General features: G+C 37.3%; 1 protein-coding gene across 1 annotated transcript in view; it reads left to right on the top strand.

Moving 5' to 3' along the window:
* Positions 1–16,202, top strand: part of dner (delta/notch-like EGF repeat containing) — a 48,602-nt gene extending 32,400 nt beyond the window's left edge. Inside the window, exons 8-13 of the mRNA XM_048168280.1 lie at positions 1,951–2,181; positions 6,861–6,983; positions 7,104–7,217; positions 8,511–8,642; positions 10,599–10,845; positions 12,828–16,202. Coding sequence (XP_048024237.1) covers positions 1,951–2,181; positions 6,861–6,983; positions 7,104–7,217; positions 8,511–8,642; positions 10,599–10,845; positions 12,828–12,939 — 959 coding nt within the window. The 3' untranslated portion in view covers positions 12,940–16,202. The remainder of the gene's footprint in view (positions 1–1,950; positions 2,182–6,860; positions 6,984–7,103; positions 7,218–8,510; positions 8,643–10,598; positions 10,846–12,827) is intronic.
* The last annotated feature ends 1,356 nt before the right edge of the window (positions 16,203–17,558 follow it).

Here is a 17,558-nt window from a genome sequence, read left to right as displayed (position 1 = left end):
GTTAAATTTCGAGAAAAAAGTCGAGATAAAATGTTGAGAATAAAGTCATTAAATTATGAGAAAAAAGTTGTTAAATTACGAGAAAAAAGTCGAGATAAAATGTTGAGAATAAAGTCATTAAATTACAAGAAAAAACTAGTTAAATTTCAAGAAAAAAGTCGAGATAAAATGTTGAAAATAAACTTGTTAAATTTCGAGAAAAAAGTCGAGATAAAATGTTGAAAATAAACTTGTTAAATTTCAAGAAAAAAGTCGAGATAAAATGTTGAGAATAAAGTCATTAAATTACAAGAAAAAAGTCGAGATAAAATGTTGAGAAAAAACTCATTAAATTTCGAGAAAAAAGTCGAGATAAAATGTTGAAAATAAACTTGTTAAATTTCAAGAAAAAAGTCGAGATAAAATGTTGAGAATAAAGTCATTAAATTATGAGAAAAAAGTTGTTAAATTACGAGAACAAATTTGTTAAATTATGAGAAAAATGTTGTTAAATTTCGAGAAAAAAGTCGAGATAAAATGTTGAGAATAAAGTCATTAAATTATGAGAAAAAAGTTGTTAAATTACGAGAAAAAAGTCGAGATAAAATGTTGAGAATAAAGTCATTAAATTACATGAAAAAACTAGTTACATTTCAAGAAAAAAGTCGAGATAAAATGTTGAGAATAAACTCATTAAATTACAAGAAAAAACTCGTTAAATTTCAAGAAAAAAGTCGAGATAAAATGTTGAGAATAAAGTCATTAAATTATGAGAAAAAAGTTGTTAAATTACGAGAACAAATTTGTTAAATTATGAGAAAAATGTTGTTAAATTTCGAGAAAAAAGTCGAGATAAAATGTTGAGAACAAAGTCATTAAATTATGAGAAAAAAGTCGTTAAATTACAAGAACAAATTCGTTAAATTACGGGTGTTATAACGTTACTGTGCTCAGTGGCTGCTATGAGACACTTGTTGCACTTTGCAGTAGTCTAGATCAATATTAGAATGTCATATTAATAAAAACATGATGACTTGTGTTGCTAAATGACTTGCAGTTCATTTAAAAATATATTGTATGATGGAAAAGCCTCTCTCTGATTGTGCTATGTTAGCCACTTGACAAAATAGTGTTGTCTCTTGAGGCATGGTACTCATGGTTAATCAAGAAAACAAGCGATTCAAACAATAAGACTAAACGTGTTGAGCTATATAACAATGATTAGTTTTCAGTCGATGAATGTATCCAAACAGTTGCTCACCAGTATAATAAAATGCATAATATATTAAAGAATCTTTGGTGTTTCCATGGTTCCTATGAAAGTAAAACGCCCCGGGTTACTTCACTGTAACCGCTCCCTGAAAAGGCGTGAACGAGAAGCTGCGCTGATAAAGTGCAGCTCGAGTGTAGCCTTTGAAAGGGAACTGGAAATCAAGGGTAACTCGCATACGACGTCGAAATGACACAGTCCATCAAGTCCACAAGTCAACAAAATATATAACAATGTTCTAGGGATTTTTGAATATATTTTAATCTAAAAATCTCACATATTGTGCCATATTGTGTGTTTAATCAGATGTCATAACTGGATCTTTTGGTGAACACGACAGACTGGTGATGCACACAGGATTCTCCAATCCACCCCTGCAAGCTCACGCTCATCTGTTTTCACTTTTGAGTGCCACACCCACATCTTAACATCCAATCAACAGTTGATATATAGAACCAAGTCCCGCCCTACATTATTTCTTTTCCGATAATCCCTTGGGTTATGGATGTACGTCACAATATGGAAGAAAAGATCTGTTTCATCAAGACTTATCTTAAAATCGATGTTCTCTCATGTTCTTCATTTTCTCTAGCTGTGATTGTAGTTATTTATGTTGAAAGCTAAATGATTCATATCAGATTCAGACTGATCTCTTTATGCAGCAGTGCACACCTCAGTGTCTTCCCCTTTCTCATTTTTAGGCTATCAGGGTGCCATGTGCGAGCAGAAGATTGATCCCTGTGCTTCCGGGCCCTGCCACAATAACGCCAGCTGCTCCCCACAGGGCTCTGGTTTAGGCTACAGTTGCACCTGTCCTGCAGGCTTCACCGGACCCACCTGTGCCCAGCTGGTGGACTTCTGCGCCCTCAACCCATGCGCTCACGGCATCTGCCGCAGCGTCGGTACTAGTTATAGGTGCCTGTGCGTACCAGGTGAGGATCTCGTTTGCTTCCACTCATAGCTGTGTCTCTCCCTTCACTCCCTCCAACTCCATCTGGTTGCCATGGCAACTGCCTCCTGTGTATTGCGTGCTCAGACATCATTGTCTGTGAAGTGTGACTGCACCAGCTGTGCAGCCAGATCAGTCTATCCACTGATATCACCCCGCTCTGATAAGAGGTGTCCGATGGGACCGCCGTGTTCTCCAGTGGGATTGCAAATAATGTTCAGTGGGATTGCACTATAAAGATGGCAATTCTGGCGAACTGCCTGGTGGGATTGCTGTGCTTTGCACACTAGTGACTGAAAACTAAATGATCCTCAGCAAAACGAATTAGAAGATTATTTAATGGCAGCATTCAGGGCTTTTGATACCGATTAGCAATGTTTGCGAAGCAAAACCTAAAGTATGCTTCAATTTTTACATGGACACTAGGATATGTTACACTAGGATATTTTATCATCAGCATAGCACACATGTATTATTCGAGTCCGATTTTTCTACAACCCGAATTCTGGAAATGTTGGGAAGTTTTTAAGATTTGAATAATATGAAAACTAAAAGATTTTCAAATCACATGAGCCAATACGTGAGCCTCCTAAAGATGAGGTATATAAAGGTTTCCAGATGACGTCTATTTCAGGGAAGGCCTTGTGTATTTCAGCAGGACAATGCAAAACCACATACTGCAGCTATTACAACAGCATGGCTTTGCCGTAGAAGAGTCCGGGTGCTGAATTGGCCTGCCTGTGCTCCATATCTTTCACCTATAGAGAAACTCTTCGGCAGCTGGAAACCTATATCAGGCAAGAATGGGACCAAATTTCAAAACCAAAACTCCAGAAACTCATAAACTCGATGCCCGATACTCGACTTCTTCACACTGTTTTGAAAAGAAGAGGAGACCATGGTAAACATGCCCCCATCCCAACTATTTTGAGACCTGTAGCAGGCATCAAATTTGAAATGAGCTCATTTTGTGCATAAAATTGTAAAATTTCTTAGTTTAAACATTTGTTTTGTTTTCTATGTTCTATTGTGAATAATATATTGGCTCATGTAATTTGGCTCATGTCAATTGGCTCATGTCAAATGTAAAAAACGTCCCAACATTTCCAGAATTCGGGTTGTAAACGTGCGCAAGTTTAAACAAGTATGAGTTCTATTAGTCATAACTTCTGGAGAGCAATAGCACAGACATTGGACGAGGATGAAACTTTCTAGTCACTGCATGTGTCGAGCACCTGTATACAGGTGCTGGTCATATAATTAGAATATCGTGAAAAAGTTCATTTTTTTATTATAAATTATTTTAAAAAATGAAACTTTCATTTATTCTAGATTCCCTACATGCAAAGTAAAAGATTTCAAAAGTTTTTTTAAAACAAATTGTTTATTAGAGCGTACAGCTAATGAAAGTCCAAAATCCAGTATCTCAAAATATTAGAATATTTACATTTGAGTTTCATTAAATGACCATCCCTACAGTATAAATTCCGGGTATCTCTTGTTCTTTGAAACCAAACTAATGGGGAAGACTGCTGACTTGGCAGTGGTCCAGGAGACAATCATTGACACCCTCCACAAAGAGAGTAAGTCACAGATGGTCATTACTGAATGGGGTGGCTGTTTACAGAGTGATGTATCAAAGCATATTAAATGCAAAGTTGACTAGAAGGAAGAAATTGGGTAGGCAAAGGTGCACAAGCAACAGGGATGACCACAAGCTTGAGAATACTGTCAAGTAAAGCCGATTCAAACACTTGGGAGAGCTTCACAATGAGTCGAATGAAGCCGGAGTCAGCGCATCAAGAGTCACCACACTCAGACATCTTCAGGAAAAGGACTACCAAGCCACTTCTGAAACAGAAACAACGTCAGAAGCATCTTACCTGGGCTAAGGAGAAAAAGAACTGGACAGTGAACAGTGGTCGAAAGTCCTCTTTTCAGATAAAAGTAAATTTTGCATTTCATGTTGAAATCATGGTCCCAGAGTCTGAAGGAAGACTGGAGAGGCACAGAATCCAAGCTGCTTGAAGTCTAGTGTGAAGTTTCTGAAGTCAGTAATGATTTGGGGGGGCCGTGACATCTGCTGGTGTTGGTCCATTGTGTTTTATCAAGTGCAAAGTCAATGCAGCCATCTTCCAGGAGATTTTGGAGCACTTTATGCTTCCATCTGCTGACAAGCTTCATGGAGATGCTGATTTCCTTTTCCAGCAGGACTTTAGCACCTGCCCACAGTGCAAAAACCACTTCCAAGTGGTTTGCTGACCATGATATTACTGTGTTTTATTGGCCAGCCAACATGCCTGACCCCTGAATCTATGGGATATTTTCAAGAGAAAGATGAGAAACAGTCGATCCAACAATATACAAATGATCTGAAGGCTCAATAGTGCCTCAGCAGTGCCACAGGCTGATCACTTCCATGCCACACTTCACTGATGCTGTAATTTGTGCTAGGAGCAAGTCATTTGCTGTAATATGTGCTGCCGACCAAGTATTGAGTGCACAAATGAACATACTTTAAAGAACTTGAACTTTTCTGTTTTGAAAATCCATTTTTTGATTGATCTTAGGAAATATTCTAATATTTTGAGATACTGGATTTTGGACTTTCATGAGCTGTACGCTCTAATCATCAAAAAAAAAAAAACTTTTGAAATGTTTTACTTTACATGTAAGGAATCTAGAATATATGAAAGTTTCATTTTTTAAAAATAATTTATAATAAAAAAAATGAACTTTTTGATGATATTCTAATTATATGACCTGCACCTGTATGTAAATTTCATCATCAGCATAGTACGCATGTACGCACTGTACGAGTGCAGCATGTTTTTTTAAACACATGCTCTCTGTACACTCACCTCGCACACGAGGCTTGATTTTTTTTTTTTTTTTTTTTTTTTTTTTTTTTTTTTCATTTATTAGTTTGTGCAATGTTGCAACACTAGCTGTTTCACAGTCAAACAAGAAATGGAGAAGATGGGACAACAATAGATGCCTGAGTTGACAAGCACTTGTGAAGGGGAATTATAGGGTTAGTTCACCTAAAAATAATAATTCTGTCATTAATTCCAAACCCGTAAGACCTTTGTTCATCTTCTGAACACAAATTAAGATATTTTTGATGAAATGAGCGATTTCTGTCCCTCCATAGACAGCTTCGCAACTGAAATGTTGATGCTTCAAAAAGTTCATAAAGAGATAATTCACATATAGAAACGAATCCAAATGAATTGAGCAATTTAGTCCATATTTTCTGAAGAGACTTGACCACTTTATATGATGAACAGATTTAATTTAATTTTACTCACATATAAACATTGATCAGTGAACATAAACAGAAGCTAAACTGAACCTGCTTGACTCGTGAGAACAAACGTCTTGTGGAAGCTCAAACGTGCTGCTTAACACGAGAATGAACCTCATTGGTTCTTGTATATCATGCGAACACGCTTGAGCTTCTGTTTACTTATGTGTGTGCTGATGAATGTTTATATGTGAATAAAAGCCTGAAATTAAATCTGTTTAGCGTATAAAGTGATCATGTCTCTACAGAAAATTTGGACTAATCCATTCAATTCACATGGATTAGTTTTATGATCTATTTATGAACTTTTTGAAACAACAGTGTGGTAGTTGCGTAGACTGTCAATGGAGGAACAGAAAGCTCTCAGATTTCATCAAAAAGATCCTTTTTTGTGTTCCTATAAGATAAATGAAAATCTTATGGGTTTGGAACGACATGAGGGTAAGTAAATGATGACAGAATTTTCTTTTTTTCCCTTTTTTTTCGCTTTTTTTCACTATCCCTTTAAGAGATATGCACAACTCTAGTTTAAATGAGTACAGAGTTTAAACTACCTCTAAACCACTAAACCTTTTTTGTGCTAATTAGTTGTTACACAAGGTGCAACACTGGCCCAGCTTGTTGTTTCATGGTTGAAAAAAATATATATGAGAGTGAACAACGACAAAGACAACTAACTACCGGAGGCTGCAACAATAGACGAAAAAAAAATTCCCATAATTGTATATTGAAGAAGGGAGTGGAGACATTTATAGAGACAACAACAAAAAAGACACTTGGTGCTGGGTTCTTTTTAGTTACAATAAAAAAATAAACATCTTGCCACCACCCTTAAACCCCTAGCAACTGCATAGCCACACAAAACTAATAATAGTGTGCATTGTGCGTGTGTGTGTGTGTGTGTGTGTGTATGTGTGTGTGTGTGTGTAGGTGTGTGTGTGTTTGTGATTGGAAGCACACAGGAAAAATGCCAAATGATGCCCAGAAAATAATGCCATGAAATGCTTCTGTAGCCTGCTGTATTCCAAATGCATACATATTCAGACATTTTGTGCTTGACATGTTATTATGTGTTGTTTCTTCACAGACACATTTTTTTTTTAGATATAAATATTACAAAAAATATATACATGAAGATATATATGTGTGTATATATATATACACACACACACACAAAACCCACAAAAACACCTTTTTTTCTCATAATCATCTGTCTCAGTTTGCTCCTGCTTGCATTCTGTAAACCCCATCAAAACAAAACACTGCCCTCTAGTGGACAAAATGCAGGAATATTCGAGGTGAATATGTTAATTGTCACAGATAATAATGTAGTATTTTTTTCTCTGTCCTCTTAGGTTATCATGGTCTGTACTGTGAGGAGGAGTATAATGAATGCTTGTCTGCTCCCTGTCAGAACTACGCCACATGCAGAGACCTGATCAATGCCTACGAGTGCATCTGCGCCCCACAGTTCACAGGTGCGTTCACTTCTCTAGCTGGACTGCGTCTACATTTCATGTATATTTAATGCATCTGGGTTTAAAAATGCCAGAAAAATGACATAATTAATAGGACTGATGTGATGTGGGTTATTTCAGGTAAGCACTGTGAGATATATAAAGACCCCTGTCTGAAGCTCAGGTGCCAGAATGGAGGACATTGTGAAAGTGGAGGAAGAAACGCATCCTGTGTGTGTCCTCCAGGATATATGGGTGAATATTAGTGTTTGGTTATGTTTTTATGATCATGAGTGTCTTTGGCTGTGTTTGGAATACTACTTCTACTGTTTCTGCAGTATGTAACATGCATAATGTGCAAATCATGCTGATTTTCTGTATGCATGGAATACCCAGATGACCTAATATAGTGGTTTTCAATCTTTTATGTTGGCAAAAAAAACAAAAACAAATGTTGTTATACTCATGCAAGGGACCCCCATCCTAAAATTTAAAAATTTAAATATCATTTGCTAAATATTTAGTTTCTATTACTTTAAGATTATTATGCTTTTTTGCTACCTGTAGTACACGCTATAGGTACAAAAGCTGTCAGTGGGGCAGTACCCTTTCAGAAGGTACACATTTGTACCTTATTTACCCCTAAAAGTTGCAGATTATTACCTTTAAAGGTACATATTAAAACATAAAAGGTGCATATTAGTACGTTTTTGATAGGGTACCACCCAGTGATAGCTTTTTGTACCTTTGTTATGCTGTTAGATGTATTAATTAATTAATTAATTTAGTTATTTATCTATTTTATTTTTTTTAGTATTTATTTTCCACTGCTCCCTGGGGTCCTGGTCCCCCTGCAACACAGCAAACTTCACAAAATACACTCAACCTGATTATCAATTTCTGTCTTCTGCAAAATATGACCTGCAAAATAACAAATTTTATTTGCAAGCTAACTATAGTTTTACATGTGTATACTGTATAGTGTGCAGTAGACTAGAGCCACTTTTCTACCATCAGGCCAAATTGTTCTCGTTGCTTAACCGTTCCATTCCGTGCTGATCTGGTACAGTGTACTTACCCACAGTAGTGTAAGGTAACTACATAGTTAAGGTTTAGGGGTAGTACCTAGTTAGTGTCATTAGTGTCATTACTACAATAAGTACATAGTATGTTCATGTGAAACAGGACTGTAAAATAAATATTCCCACTTTTTTATTTGGAATTTCAAGTTTGAACACTCTACTTGTGCTATTTATACAACAAAACAGCATAGAATAGTGCATAAGTATGCGAATTGGGACACACTTCAACATTCCACACTCCTTTTTTCAGTCGAATATGTAGATCATCCGGTTACTTAAAGTGCACTTTTTCTTTTTGGGATTTTCAGTGTGAACACACTGCTCGCAATATTTATACTACAAAATGGCGCAGAATAGTGCACAAGTATGCAAATTGGGCTGCACCTATAGTTATTGTGTTTTCTGAGGGGACTGGTGGTAGTAGGTCTGTATTCTGTTTCAAACACACCTTTTTATCTCCTTGTAGGTGAGAACTGTGAGGTTGACGTCAACGAGTGTGAGAGTAACCCCTGTCACCATGGCGGCACCTGCATCGACCAATCAAATGGCTACACCTGTCATTGTCCTCCCGGCTGGGTTGGCGGAAGCTGTGAAATCCGTAAGTTTACGTTGACCTTCTGATCTACTCACAACAACTCTCACAATTATGACAAGGAGAGAAATATGGAGGAAACAAATTTCCACCAGATAGAATTTTATTATTTACAGTGAAAACACATATTAATAAACAATTCCCACTTTATATTAAGTTACTTTAACTACCCTTACCCATAGGTTCCCTCAATGGCAATTTGCATTATGACATGAACAACATAATACACTTTATTTTACAGTGTCCCTGTTACACATCTTACCGTTATAACAGTAAATGATGAATAATTACAAGAACTAACCCTAATTATATAGTAAGTACATGTTATTGGTTAAAGGTGCCGTAGAACGTCTTTTCAAAAGATGTAATATTAGTCTAAGGTGTCCCCTGAATGTGTCTGTGAAGTTTCAGCTCAAAATACCCCATAGATTTTTTTAAATTAATTTTTTTAACTGTCTATTTTGGGGCATCATTAACTATGCGCCGATTCAGGCTGCGTGGCCCCTTTAAATCTCTCACTCCCTGCCCCCTGAGCTCTCGACTATAATACAGTGCATAAACAAAGTTCACACAGCTAATATACCCCTAAAATGGATCTTTACAAGATGTTCGTCATGCATGCTGCATGCATGCATCAGATCATGTAAGTACAGTATTTATTTGGATGTTTACATTTGATTCTGAATGAGTTTGAGGCTGTGCTCTGTGGCTAACGGGCTAATGCTACACTGTTGGAGAGATTTATAAAGAATGAAGTTGTGTTTATGAATTATACAGACTGCAAGTGTTTAAAAATGAAAATAGCGACGGCTCTTGTCTCCGTGAATACAGTAATAAACGATGGTAACTTTAACCACATTTAACAGTACATTAGCAACATGCTAACAAAACATTTAGAAAGACAATTTACAAATATCACTAAAAATATCATGTAATCATGGATCATGTCAGTTATTATTGCTCCATCTGCCATTTTTCGCTATTGTTCTTGCTTGCTTACCTAGTCTGATGATTCAGCTGTGCACAGATCCAGACGTTAATACTGGCTGCCCTTGTGTAATGCCTTGAACATGAGCTGGCATATGCAAATATTGGGGGCGTACATATTAATGATCCCGACTGTTACGTAACAGTCGGTGTTATGTTGAGATTCGCCTGTTTTCCGGAGGTCTTTTAAACAAATGAGATTTATATAAGGAGGAGGAAACAATGGAGTTTGAAACTCAATGTATGTCTTTTCCATGTACTGAACTCTTGTTATTCAACTATGCCGAGGTAAATTCAATTTTTGATTCTAGGGCACCTTTAATATCACTCTGTGATATACACTGTAACAAGGACACCTTTAAAATAAAGTTTAACCATACATTCTACCTAACACAGTTTTATGTAACTACAAAAATGCCTTATATAAAGTGTGACCATAAAAAGTGTCCATGGGGTAGTGACTTAAAGGGACATGGTGTGCTCTGCAGTTCAGTCATTTCTCCGTCACGACATAGGCCTCAAGGACACCATTATGTATGCACAGGGGTAGAGAGCGGTTCCCCGAGGAGTGACGTGCTACTGCCTTTTATGGCAGCTGTGACTAGGCACCATTAACTTCCTGTGAGCCTCGTCACGCTCTGCCGGCTCATAATGGCACCAGGGAGAAACAGGACGACTGTGACGTGTGGGGAGGCGGAGCCACGTGACTCTCTCACCATTCAGAGATTTTCATGAATACACCGTGTTTACGGCTGTGCGTATGTCCTTGCTAGCTGACACTTGTCTGTGCTTGTTATTAAAGCATTTTATCAGCTAAACTGCAAAATATATATATAAACTAGATTTTTTTGAGCAACCACCTAGCAATGCCCTAGCAACCCACCAAACAGTTTTTCAAAGCAAAACACTCAATCGCATTTTCTTTTCTCACTTTTATCATTATTATAATTTTCCTCCTCTCATTTCCTGTCTTAGATCTGCAGTGGAAGATGGCTCAGCCTGTGGATTCACTGACCAACATGCCTCGTCACTCTCTGTACATAATTATCGGAGCTCTGTGCGTCGCTTTTGTCTTGATGCTCATCATCCTGATCGTTGGCATCTGTCGCATCAGCCGTATTGAATACCAGGGCTCGTCCCGTCACGCCTACCAGGAGTTTTACAACTGCCGCAGTATTGACAGCGATTTCAGCAATGCTATCGCCTCCATTCGCCACGCAAGGTAAACCATTACACACACACACATATGCAATTTTTCATCTGTGAAACACAGAAGAAGATATTTCAAAGAATGTTAAAGGATTAGTTCACTTCAGAATTAAAATTCCCTGATAATTTACTCACCCCCATGTCATCCAAGATGTCTTTCTTTCTTCAGTCGAAAAGAAATTAAGGTTTTTGAGGAAAACATTCCAGAATTTTTCTCCATATAGTGGACTTCAACATTTACCAACGGGTTGAAGGTCCAAATGTCAGTTTCAGTCCAGCTTCAAAGGGCTCTACATGATCCCAGATGAGGAATAAGAGTTTTATCTAGTGAAACGATTATCATTTTTTAAGCACAAATGCTCGTCTTGCACTGCTCTGTTATGTGCCATGCATTACGTAATCACATTGGAAAGGTCATGCGTGACGTTGGCGGAAGTACTGCGGTAAGGTGAAAAACTCCATCTCATTTTCTCCTCCAACTTCAAAATCTTTCGACATCTTTGTTTTACCCTTTTTTGTAAAGGCCGTTTGACTTAGGCTTTGCAAGTTCGCTATGTAGACACTGGATCGGTACTTCCATCTACGTCACATGTGACCTTTTCAACGTGATTACATAATGCGTGGTGCATCGCAGAGCAGTGCAAGACAAGCATCTGTGGTTGAAAAATATATTTTTTATATATATTTTTAAATATATTTACATTTTTATTTTTTAGAAATTGGCCATTCATTTCTCTTATTCCTCATCTGGGATCGTGTAGAGCCCTTTGCAGCTGCATTAATTTCTTTTCGACTGAAGAAAGAAAGACATAAACATGATGATATGTCATTGGATGATATGGAGGTGACTAAATTATCAGGAAATTTTAATTCTGAAGTTAACTAATCCTTTAATGCTGCATCTACCCATACATACAACCAGGGCCTAAAACTAACTTTTTGCCAAACCTGCCAATTTACCACCCATAAATATTTTTTACCAGCCATTAAACTGTTTTTGCAAAAACAAGCAGTTATGAAAACAAAATTTTAGATACCAGTGAAAATTCCACAATTCTCTATTCCATTTTCGGTACCACAGCTAAAACTACTAGCCTAATATAAATTTAAAACATTATTAAAGACAAGTAAACAGTAAAAAAGAAAAAAAAAAAGAAAAGAATTTACATGCAATAGCACAAGTAAATCCAATAGAGCAAAGATACAAATGAAATGAACAGTGCTTTTCAGGTAGGTTTTCAGGTACAGAAATTTAATAAAGTAATCAAATGTAAAATAACACTGGATAGTCTTCACTGTATAAATTATACTTAGATGACTCCCTATTAAAGTTACAAAAGTTATTCAGTCAAGAGCAGTGAGTGATTTTTTTTTTTTTCTTTGACTTTTGTTGTTTCATTAACATTAAAAACAAACACAGACAGCAGCAGGTTTATTAGGCTGCTGTCACTTTAAGGCCTAATGCACAGATCCAGTACTGTCTCATACTGTACAAGTGTTTTCTTTCTCAACTGTTTACGTTCACTTAAGACATAATTGACTATGTTTACTAGGATACTTGCCTAGACAGGCATTTTCTGACATAATTTTGTGTGAAATTGTCCATTCAAGTGCAAGAAGACGTGAAAGAGAGCTAAATTTAGTATTCACACACTGTCTGAGACACAGCTTTCTGGGCGCGCTTCAGATCTTTAAACTACCGCACAGTGTGCGAGTAAGGAATTGAGTTCCCTGTCACATCTTCTCATACTTGAATATTTAAATTGGCAAGACTTTCATGACGATACAGCACTGGCCCTTCAACTGTCCCGAGTGTCATTCACGTTTCATTAACGTTCATGTTCTCACAACATTGCATTGTTAGAATTCAAAAAAATGTTACCGGCCAACTGGCGATTGACGCCGTTTCATATACTTTTGGCGAGTGTTCATTTTAGGCCCTGCATACAACCTAATGCATGAGAAAATGAGACTGTTCCTTTGTTTGAATTACAGGTTTGGGAAGAAATCTAGACCTGCGATGTATGATGCGACTCCCATCAGTTATGAAGATTACAGCCCTGATGACAAGCCTCTAGTTGCACTCATTAAAACTAAAGATTTGTGAGGCAATACATCAGCACATACACACACACACCGCATACACACAGCCACTGTTCCAGCCTTTAAAATGAGCCAACCCGTTCAGTATTTATTTCCAGAGAATAGGTTTAAAAAATGAAAAAATCATTTGAAATTGATATATTTTACCATTGCAAACCATGAAGCTTTTAATTAATATCAGGCACAAGGGGTGCTGCACAGAATTAGTTTAATGGAATAGTTCCAAACAAATGTACTTTGTTTGCGGACGGAAATGTTTCGTGGAATATGAGTAAATTAATAACAAACTACATTGCAAAATGTGCGTGAGGGGGGTGTTCAACCGAACCCTGCCACCCTCTAGACTCTGATTACAAATATGATAGCAGCACTCCAAAGCAAAATCTGTAGAATTAGGAGTAATAGAGCTCATAGCACAGTTAAACTGTAACTTTATACAGATGAATTAAAAGATAAGATGATGTAGGTTGCCTTACTGGTGCATGGATAGGATCAATGGTTTGGCATTACTCTGTAACCTTATGTACATTGTTGTTTGCTGTTTATTTCTTCTTGTTCATTGTGGCCTCTTTTGTGTCATAAACTTGGTGTTAGCAAAGTCCTACGATACCACTGTCCATGTGAAGGCAGCACAAGTGCTTTTGTAAGTAATATTTGATGGTGTCGTTTCACTGAGTAAGTAATAAACTAGGACTCCTGTTTATAGTATTTTATGGAATGTAACTTAAAGACATCTCTGTTCCAGTACATCTTTAAAGCTCCTTAAGATGCGGTCACATTTACCGCTGCTCTGCGAAATTTCACGGGTGAAATCCAGTCATTTCAAAAGGAATTCGTGCAGTTGGGACTCTTTTGACTTTAAGTAACCATCCAGAACATCCTAGCAACCAGTAATTCGTACAGTTGGGAGTTCCACGTTCCCGATGCAGATTTCGCTTGTTTTCAGGTTGATCACACGAATTCTAACAGAAAGTTGCTTGCTTTAAAAGGGACATTCATACATCGCCACGATATTAGCAAACAACCTTTTTTGGCTGCAAAATCTCACCTAAATTTCGCTAATGTGACTGCAAATTACCAGTGAGTGTCAAAAAAAACCAATGAGTCCATTTACTCGGATAGCAAAATGCTAATAACCAGTGTGGGGGTAACGCATTACAAGTAACTTCAGTTACGTAATCAGATTACTTTTTTCAAGTAACTAGTAAAGTAACACATTATTTCTTCAATTTACAACAAAATATTTAAGTTACTTTTTCAAATAAGTGACGCAAGTTACTTTTTCCACATTTATTGACTGATACCTCTCCTGTCCGCATGTTGAAAGAAATGACGTGATGTGTTACGGGTACTTTGGTGTTGACGTCCACATGTAAATAGACATGCGCATATTGAATAAACCGCCAGAACACCAATAAAATCGGAGTAATGAGCAAAAATCTAAGTGTGCCAGTTAGTTTTTTGACTTTTACCCGATAATAGGACACAGCGTATGGCATTTACATGGCCTTACATGTTGTCAGGTTGTTAAGCATAATCAGTGTAAGATTGAAACGCAATGGAAAAATTGAGAACTGAAAATGCTCCCTACGTAATGGAAGTTGTAGAGAAAATAATGTGCACTGAGAATTCTTAGGAAACTTTGAAACTTTCAAACCGTACAGAATGTTTACTGGCATAGAAACAGACTTAAAAATAGCAGCCAAGAATAAGATTACCTTCCTCATTAGTATCTGCTGAGACATTAGTGAGCTCACGGTAAGAGTACTGGAACAAGAGAAGTGTCTCTGCCAGGTCCTGGAGTCTGGTTAAGACCAGCATATTTCTGCCGCTCGCTTCTGGTGTTCCTGCAATGGGTTCCAGCTCTCTTTCTCTCTCTTCATTTGCATCTGGCTGGAGTGGTACTCATAAGATGTTTTCATTCTACCCATCTCTCTTGCTCTTATCTTCCATATCTGCTCCTACTTATACTCATTGTATTCCTATGGTTATCCTCTTGCTTAGTATAGATGGGTAGAAGTTTCCCTCTGTAGCTGATCTGAAACTAGTTTTGATGCCTTTTAATGGCTGAAATAAAATGATAGTTTGACTAAAATGAATAACACTGGATAGTCTTCACTGTATAAATTATACATAGATGAATCCCTATTAAAGTTACAAAAGTTATTCAGTCAAGAGCAGTGAGTGATTTTTTTTTTCTTTGTTTTTAATGTTAACGAACCAACAAAAGACAAACACAGACAGCAGCAGGTTTATTAGTCTGCTGTCACTTTAAGGCCTAATGCACAGATCCAGTACTGTCTCATACTGTACAAGTGTTTTATTTCTCAACTGTTTACGTTCACTTAAGACATAATCGACTGTTTACTAGGATAGTTTCCCTCTGTAGCTGATCTGAAACTAGTTTTGATGCCTTTTAATGGCTGAAATAAAATGATAGTTTTACTAAAATGAATTTCCCTTATGTTGTTCCAAACTGGCATTTTCTTTATTCTGTGAAACACAAAAGGAGTTATTTAAGTGAATGTTAAGCTGCTCTTTTCCTTGCAATGAAAGTGCTCGAAAAAAACATGTCTATATGATGCACTATATTCAAGGTAATCTGAAGCCATGTCATAAGCAGATTGAAAGCAAGGTGTTTACCAAAAATCTGCCATAGCTTTCAAATCTCATTCATGTTTGTGAGTATTGAAACATTGTGCCAAGTTTGGTTTGAATGATATCGTAAATGATTCTTATGGCTGATCTCATTTAATGTTTTGAATTGAAAGAAAGGGTGAATGAGATTAGGCGCTATAGTGGATTGACATTGATTGTATGACTTTTTGGCACTTTTACTGTGTTTTTGTCCATTTTGGAGCTTGACAATATATCACGGTTAGGGTTGCATAGAGGCTGAAAATTTCTGCTAAATTTTCAGAAACTTTCCAAAAGTTTCCGAAAATTTCCCAAAAATCCTGTAAAGTTTATGGAAACTTTGCAATCCTAATCACAATTCACCTTTGTTTTATGGAAAAGAGCAGCTTGGACATTTTTCAATTATCCTGTTTAAGTGTCCTACAGAAGATAGGAAATGAGCATCATGAGGGTGATTTATCTTTAGGTGAATGAACTCTTTAATGCTGTTGGTGTTATAAACTGGTCTAGGATCAGTACTGAAGGGGAGCTTCTAACCCAAGCACAGTTTTTGTTAGATAAAAGATAACACCCATTTGGTTATATATGTGGAATGATGTATACTAATAAAAGTTCAAGTGAAACCCTAAAGCCTGTTTTAATGCTTGGATGTTTAAAGGGGACCTATAATGCCCCTTTTTCAAGATGTCTCTGGTGTCCCCAGAATGTGTCTGTGAAGTTTCAGCTCAAAATCCCCCACAGATCATTTATTATAGCTTGTCAAATTTGCCGCTATTTGGGTGTGAGCAAAAACATGCCGTTTTTGTGTGTGTCCCTTTAAATGCAAATGAGCTGCTGCTCCCGGCCCCCTTTCCAGAAGAGGGCGGAGCTTTAACAGCTCATGCTTCAGTTGCTCAAAAACAACAAAGTTGGAGAATCTCACGCAGCCAAAATGAGGATTGTCAGTAACGGTGTTCAGCCTTACATTGTTCAAACCGGAGTCGACACTGATGGAGAGACTCAGGAAGAAGTTACAACTTTTAGAATGAAACTGGACGTTTCTGAATGGTTAGTGGATAAATTTATGTAGTTGCTGTGGAGTTGATTCAACTCATCGACGAGCATGTGCCGTCATGTTAATCTTTTGTGCAAATCCAGCGTTGAATTGACCCTCGTTTGTGAAGCAGTCTGGCGTAAAATGACGGTACGATAACAACACTCTACTACAACAACTCTTCCTCTTCTCTAAAGCAGCCCAACATGGAATCAACCCCTTTGTTGTGTGTTCTCGGGGGCGGGGTTTATGTAAATTTTAGGGTTTGTGATGTCACCAACCCAGAAAGAAGCACATTGTAGTCCATACCAGTCGTTTGTTGTAGTCCTTAAATAGCAAATTCTGTAAAAGAATTCTGTAAACAGCAACATTACACACTAACTAAAGTTAAAAAAGTGAAATCATTATAATTACAGTAAATGAGATATACCTTAAAACTACACATCATGATGGATGTTTCTCGTAATAAAATCTGAATTACTCACTGTGGTATGTAAGTGACTGGTACACATAGAAGATATTTAATTGTAGATAAGGGAGCACTATGAGTAACTTCATATCGCAGGGAACAAGACGTTTTGAAAGATCAGAAGTGTTTTCTTTAAACCAAAGAACAGATGGTAAGTCTCATACACACACACAAACACTTTATCTCTCCAAACAGTCCAAACTCATAAGCACTTTCTGTGTAGTGCACTTTGAAACTTGACATTTGTAAAACCATTCAGTGTTGCAATCATGTCTCGTGTCTCAAGATGAGAAACACACACTCAGACGCAGACGGTAAGCGTACGAGAGGATGTGTTTTCCACAGCCGGAATGCCTTTGACTGTCTGCACATGGAATGTCCCCCAGCTGGCCGTGCCCTTATATGGAGTTCAAACGATGTCCTAAACCCTTCAGTGACCTTGTGTGGGCTCCAGATGTTCTGAAAGTAAACATCTGCAAGAATG

The sequence above is a fragment of the Megalobrama amblycephala genome, linkage group LG19 (assembly GCF_018812025.1).
Source record: "Megalobrama amblycephala isolate DHTTF-2021 linkage group LG19, ASM1881202v1, whole genome shotgun sequence".
In the NCBI taxonomy this organism is placed as follows: domain Eukaryota; kingdom Metazoa; phylum Chordata; class Actinopteri; order Cypriniformes; family Xenocyprididae; genus Megalobrama; species Megalobrama amblycephala.
The sequence above is the reverse complement of the archived record's forward strand: the minus strand, read 5'-3'. Positions and strand labels throughout refer to the sequence as shown.